The sequence below is a fragment of the Pleuronectes platessa genome, chromosome 1, assembly GCF_947347685.1.
Source record: "Pleuronectes platessa chromosome 1, fPlePla1.1, whole genome shotgun sequence".
NCBI lineage: Eukaryota > Metazoa > Chordata > Actinopteri > Pleuronectiformes > Pleuronectidae > Pleuronectes > Pleuronectes platessa.
Genome location: NC_070626.1, coordinates 676,753 through 684,094, shown reverse-complemented (window position 1 = coordinate 684,094; position 7,342 = coordinate 676,753). Strand labels below are relative to the sequence as shown.

Genomic DNA, 7,342 nt, shown 5'->3' with positions numbered 1-7,342 from the left:
ATTTTTCTATTTTGAACTAAAAAAATCCTCTAACTAAAGAAGGTATTTACATTTAAAGTGCTATTGTGTGTGTTTTTCATTTACTAAATTCTTATTTTATTTATTAAGCAAAACAAAAAAGGGAATATCATAAGTTTAACTCGGGCCCCGCCCCATAGGTACATGAGACGGGTGTTACACAAAATGGAGGCACCGCTGGGATTATTCCCATGCTTAATCTTTTTAGTTTTTGCCCGTTAAAGGTGCATTTCGTTTCAGTTTTCACAGTTACACACCAGTAGCAGGTTAGAGTAATGACTACTCAGACGACTACTCAGACAACTAGTCAGACAGCTTCTCAGCCAGCACCTGAGCTTAGTAGCTGGTGCAGTGAGGCAGGCATAGACCCAAACCGGGCCTTTGTACTGCATGACGTTCCTGCTGACACTGACCATACAGCCATTGAAGAGACTGCTGAGACAGTGAAAGCTTTTGGAAGAGTGAAAGTAAGAGAGACAGTACTTGACATTAAGACCGGCAATAGTCTAGTACTTTGTGAATGTCGTCAAGATGTTCACCCAGACCGCATACCATCTCAACTTCAGACATTGGATGGAGGTCCTGCCTGGAAAATATCCCTCTTTGTTGAATCTGAGAGTCCGGCTGATGACTTCTTAGCCAAGCTTAACAAGCTAATGAAAGAGGAGGGAAAATCAGTTGATGATGTTCATGCCATGCTGTCTACAGATGTTCCACAGGGTAACTCACCTGAATCGATCATACGTGCAGTTGGAGATCTGTTAGTAAAAACAATGCGACCTACCAGTGAGAACAATGCATTTAGACGTCTTCGGACATTCTCTGGTCATCTCCCCACCCCAGCAGGTGAGGAGAGTGTTGAACACTGGCTCGAGCAGGCTCGCCTGATGATGGAAGAGTGTGACTGTTCCGCCCGAGAAAAACGAAAGAGAATAGCAGAGAGTTTAAAGGGGCCTGCTCTGGAAATTATCCAAGCTGTGCGGCTAAATAATCCTGATGCTAGCCCTGAGTGTTATGTAGAAGCTATAGAAAGTGCATTCGGAACTCCTGAGTCTGGTGAAGATTTGTATTTTGCTTTCAGGAGTCTCCACCAACAGCGAGGAGAAAAGCTGTCAGACTTCCTGAAAAGGTTGGAACGCTCACTGACCAAAGTGGTGCAAAGAGGAGGTCTTCCGAGTCACAGAGCTGATCGTGCACGCATCGACCAACTCATAAGGGGCGCTCCTGAGTCTGACATCATGCTTTTACAGCTGAGACTAAGAGAAAGGAAGGAGAAACCCCCTACCTTTCTGAGGCTCCTGAATGAGATCCGGGAGGAGGAAGAATATGAGACTGCACGACGTAAGTTAAACACAACAGTGAGACAAGTTAAAGTTGGTGAGGAGACAAAAACCAAATCAGCAGAAGTTCAAGAGTTAAAAACAGAGATTAAAGATCTACGCTCTCAGCTTAATGAGCTAACAAACAAGCGACAAGACTCACAAGCTGAGTTAGCACAAAAACCACCCAAGAAAAGTACAGATACTGCAACAGCAAGTGAAGTCCAGCAGTTAACGCAGCAAGTGCAACAGTTACGACACCAGTTAACTGTCATGTCTGTTTCACATGGTGCAACCTCAGCAGACACAAAAAGGATAAATGGGGGAGCTAGATACGGCAAAGCTTCGAAACCATACACTGTAAAAGATCCTGAAAGTTTTTTCTGTTACCGGTGTGGCGAGAACGGCCATATCGCCACTCACTGCATAGCCCCAGAGAACACAGCTAAAGTAATCCAAAGACTGCTCGGAGCGCTGCGCAAGAGTAAGGAGGAGAAGGGGGCTTCAAAAGGCTCTGCTGAGTCTAAAGGGGTTGGTTCAGTCAGGAAAAGCTCAGTGCACACACCTTCACTTAGTGGTTTGCCAGAAGGGCTGGTTGGTCCATCCATGATGGCCAATGTGACCATCGAAGGGCAGCCATGTAGAGCTCTTTTAGACAGTGGTTCTCGAGTCACCATCATTTTTGAGAGCTGGTACTCCCGTCACCTCCCCGATGTGCCCATCCTTCCACTCACAGACCTTGCCATATGGGGCCTGAGTGAATCTACTTACCCATACAAGGGGTATGTGGTCGTTGAGTTGGGGTTTCCCCCTAACACAGAGGGACCTGAAGAGGCAGTCTCCATCTTGGCTCTAGTATGCCCCGACCCAAAGAGTCCAGACCCAGTTCCCGCCATTATTGGCACCAACTCAAAGAAACTGCATTCTTTGCTCACCCATTGTGGAGAGTTTAAAGGTAACGGTGAGGTTCATTCACTGAGGATAGATACTCTCACACCAGAACACCTCTCATCACCTAGCGTCTTACCACTGGGCGTGGTTGGTCAGGTGAAGTGGCAAGGCCCCGGGTCTCTCACCATTCCCCCAGGGGGAGAGCGTTATGCTGTCTGTAAAGTGGAGCAGCAGCAGCCCTTGGGTAAAAGTATCCTGATGGTCGAGGTAGATGAAACAGCAAACCTCCCAGCTGGTGTACTGGTTCCACCTGTTGTACTGCCAGCGTCTGCGATGGATACCAATGGTTTCAAACTTCTGCTAAGAAATGAGTCCCAAAAGGAGACCGCTGTCCCTACTGGCACAGTGCTGGCCCAAGTGTACCTGGTAGACACGGTCACTGAGTTAAAGAAGACCTCAGTCCAAGAGAGGTCTATTGACCCTGAGCTGTTTGACTTTGGGGATTCCCCCATACCTGAGGCGTGGAAAGCCAGGTTAGCCACAAAGCTAGCAGAGAGAGCCAATGTCTTCTCATTGGAGGAGTGGGACGTCGGTCTAGCAAAAGGTGTGACTCACCACATAAGGCTGCGAGACGCTAGGCCGTTCAGGGAGAGATCTCGCAGGATCGCCCCAGCTGACATTGAAGATGTTCGCCGCCATCTTCAGGAACTTTTGGCAGCGGGAATAATCAAAGAGTCGCGGAGTCCGTATGCATCTCCGATTGTCATAGTAAGAAAAAAGAGTGGCAAAGTGCGGATGTGCATTGATTATCGGCTGCTGAACTCCAGAACTGTTCCCGATCAGTATACTATGCCGCGCATAGATGATGTACTGGATTGTTTGACAGGGAGCAAATGGTTCTCTGTATTGGATTTGAGAAGTGGATATTACCAAGTGGAGATGTCAGAGGCAGATAAAGAAAAAACAGCTTTTATCTGTCCTCTTGGCTTCTTTCAGTTTGAGAGAATGCCTCAAGGTATCACTGGCGCTCCTGCAACCTTCCAAAGGTTAATGGAGAAAGCCGTCGGAGACATGAACCTGTTACAAGTTCTCGTGTACCTTGATGATCTCATTGTTTTTGGTAGGACCCTAGAGGAGCACGAGGAGCGACTATTAAAGGTTCTGGATAGGCTAGAGGAATGTGGCCTCAAACTTTCCATTGACAAGTGTCAATTTTGCCAGCCCCAGGTGAAGTTTCTAGGGCACATTGTTTCGGCCTCTGGAGTCGCCACTGACCCCGAGAAAGTGAGGGCTGTGACCCACTGGAAGAAACCCAACGACTTGAAGTCCCTGAGATCCTTTCTAGGGTTTTGTGGGTACTATCGGCGGTTCATTGAGAGCTATTCCTCCATCGTCCGCCCACTCACCGAACTGACCAAAGGTTATCCTCCTGCACAGAGGAGCAGGAAGGATGTCATCAAAGGAAAGAAAGAGACTTACTTCCAAGTCTCTGAGCCTTTTGGTAGTCGTTGGACTCCAGCTTGCGATGAAGCCTTTCAGAACATTGTCTACAAACTCACACATGCACCGGTCTTGGCCTTTGCTGACCCAGCTAAACATTACATCCTGCATGTGGACGCAAGTCTAAACGGGCTGGGAGCTGTGCTTAATCAAGAGTATCCCGAGGGGATCCGCCCAGTCGCTTTTGCCAGTCGCAAGTTGAGTCAAGCCGAACGGAACTATCCAGTCCATCAGCTAGAATTTCTAGCTCTAAAATGGGCAGTCGTTGATAAGTTCCATGACTATTTGTATGGTGCGAAGTTTACGGTAAGAACAGACAATAATCCCCTTACCTACGTCTTGACGACAGCCAGGTTGAATGCGACAGGCCACCGGTGGTTAGCGGCGCTCTCTACCTACGACTTCAGCATCCGCTACAAGCCCGGCCGGGAAAATATTGATGCTGACTTATTGTCCAGGAGTCTGCAGGAGACAGGAGATGGGTGGGTGGATATACCTCCCTCTGGCATCAAAGCTCTATGTCGTAGGATCACTACAGATGGTTCCCACCAACACACCACCAGATTCGTTGACCAGCTAGGTGTTTCGCCTGACGCCATTCCTGCTGTGTATGCTGGTCTTACTCAGATTGAAATGAGCCCACTGGAGCAGTTGAGCTTAAAGGAGCTCTCAGAAGCTCAAGACTCTGATCTGGTCATAGGTGTAGTGAAGCTTCAAGTTGAGCGGGGACAAGGTGCTCCAGCTCCTAAGCATCCTAACCCAGACGTGACCTTGCTGCAGAGAGAAAATTCCAAACTTAAGATAAAGCGTGGCCTTCTGTTCAGAGTCACCAAACGACCCTCTGGGAGAGAAGTGAGTCAGCTTGTCTTACCTGACAAATATCGACAGATGGTGTTGAAATCAGTGCACGATGATGCTGGTCATCTCGGTACAGACCGAACCATAGAGCTCATTAAGGACCGGTTTTACTGGCCCAAAATGGCCTCTGAAATCGCGACATACATCCAGAACTGTGGAAGGTGCGTAGCTAGGAAAACTATCCCACAGAAAGCTGCCCCTTTACAGCAGATCACAAGTAGTGGCCCTCTAGATCTGGTCTGCATAGATTTTCTTTCCATTGAGCCAGACTCAAAAGGCATAGCTAACGTGCTAGTTGTCACTGATCATTACACCAGATATGCTCAAGCATTTCCCACAAAAGATCAGAAAGCACTTACTGTAGCCAAAGTCCTCTTTGAAAAGTTCTTTGTGCATTATGGGTTGCCTGCCCGCATCCACAGTGACCAGGGCCGAGATTTTGAGAGCAAACTAATAAAAGAACTCTTGACCCTACTCGGTGTCCGCAAGTCCAGAACATCACCTTACCATCCTCAGGGTGATCCTCAGCCTGAGCGGTTTAACCGCACTCTTCTGGCAATGCTTGGCACGCTTGATCCAGCTCAGAAGCCAAAATGGAGCCAGCATATAAGTCAGCTAGTGCATGCTTACAACAGCACAAGAAATGATGCCACTGGGTACTCGCCCTACTTCCTTATGTTTGGAAGAGAGGCACGTCTACCAGTTGATTTGTGTTTTGGCATTGGATCCGAGGAAGAGGATGATTTGAAACACCACCAGTATGTGGCCAACATGAGAAAGGAGCTACGGAATGCTTACCAGTTAGCCGTTGATGCAGCTTCCAAGAACCATGAACGGAACAAAAAACGGTATGATACAAGAGTTCGGAATCAGACCTTGGAGGAAGGAGACCGGGTACTGGTTCGCAATCTTGGCATCACAGGAAAACACAAACTACAGGATCGTTGGAACTCCCTACCCTATGTAGTGGTCGCCAAGTTAACCAATCTCCCTGTGTATCCTGTAAAACCGGAGAGGGGAACTGGTGTAGTGAAAACATTACACAGAGACCACCTGCTACCCATTGGTTACCTGGTGAGAATGTCTGCTCCATCAGATCGGACAGTACAGCCCAAGAGACCGGTGACCAGGGCACAGCAAACTAGGTGTGAAAACGAAGATCAGACACAAAACACAAGACATGTAAGCCGAGATGAGTACACCTCAGAGTCTGATGAGGAACAGGTCTACTTTTTACCTCCACTGACACTTCGTGCCCGTGTAGATTCTCAGAGCAATGAGGCTGAAAAAAGGGATGCTCCGGACCTGCACGACAGACCCGTGAGAGATCATCTTGTTGTCAATGACTTACCTGAAGCGGAGGAACCAGCGAATGAACTTCCAGCAGCAGAGGAGCAAATGGAAGAAAGTCCACAGACACGCCGAGACTCTGTGGTGGACACAGAGCTAGACGAGGGAGACGTCCTTATTCCTAGCACCTCGGTTGTGGATGCTGACTCTCGCCGTGAACCTACTGCAAAAAGGAAAGTGAAACCTGTTCTACGCCTCAGTTATGATGAACCTGGACAACCGACTGACAGACCTGTGACTATTAGTTTTCGAGGCATGATAATCCAGATTAGCTATTGCCCAGACGCCATACAGATACATTAGGCAGAATGTGGAACTATTGATTTGGGTCTGATGAGGACATCCAGACACTTAGATGGGGGAGGATGTAGCCCTTGCTAAAGTAATGGGTGTATTTGCATTTTTGATAATAATATAATGTACAGATTCATAATTCATGTGAAGTTTATTGTGTATTCATGTGTTTAAAAATGCATAAATATGGTTAAAATACAAAGGTTAAAAAGTTTAAAATCTACATGAAGTATGTGTTAAAAATATAAGTTCATGTCATCTCATGTCGTGTTCTAAAAGGAAAAAGAGTAAGTTCATCGGAGACTGTGTTCAAGTGTAATTACGTTATTTACACAATATTTGTTTTAAGAGTTGTCGATCACAAAAGTCTTTGCTGTGTTTGGCTTGTGCAGAGCTTGGAGACTCCGGCCAATCGCGGGAGCAGTCTGACGTGAGGGGGTGGGATTTAGACTGTGTGGTGGTTCCGGGAAGAAAGCGGGGAAGAGAAAAAAAAAGAAGAAAAAGAGGGAGACACGAGTTAGCCCAACCGCGTCGAAGTTTTTTTTAGAGGCTGAAAGCTCTTGTTTGTAGGTCAACGGACTGTTACCTGATAACAGTCTGATAGCCCTGTCAAGAGGATCTGCGCCCTCTGGTGTGGACGAGAGCTGTCGGACGGAATCGTACGAGTGGACTGTGAGTTTCGTCTGCGCCTGCCGGCGAGCCGCCATCCCCTGTTTCCCCACGGACTGTCGGGAGCGCAGGGACTGTTGTCGGGAGCCGTGAGTAACTTGATTTGCACGTGCCTTTTATTTTGCTTTCAGAAAGCGAAGCGGCCAGTGTGTTTTGGGCCTCAACGCACACGAGCAACGGAACAGGCCTGCAACGGGGTTTTGGGATAGCTTTTCCCAGACTGTTGTGGACTGTGGTGTGTGTGTGTGGGTTCATTGCATTATTCGCTGGCTTTATGATTTGAAACGGGTATCATTTCTGTTGAATGTTAATTGTATTGTCACTGAACCCAAGTGATTATTGCCTATTTTTATTTTTCTATTTTGAACTAAAAAAATCCTCTAACTAAAGAAGGTATTTACATTTAAAGTGCTATTGTGTGTGTTTTTCATTTACTAAATTCT

The 7,342-nt window shown here is 47.2% G+C and overlaps 1 protein-coding gene across 1 annotated transcript; it reads left to right on the top strand.

Moving 5' to 3' along the window:
* The first annotated feature begins 293 nt into the window (after positions 1 to 293).
* Positions 294 to 6,992, top strand: LOC128448957 (uncharacterized). The gene is made up of 2 exons (XM_053431896.1): positions 294 to 6,170; positions 6,801 to 6,992. The coding sequence occupies exons 1-2, from the start codon at positions 294 to 296 to the stop codon at positions 6,990 to 6,992; spliced, it is 6,069 nt and encodes a 2,022-aa protein (XP_053287871.1).
* Positions 6,993 to 7,342: the final 350 nt, after the last annotated feature.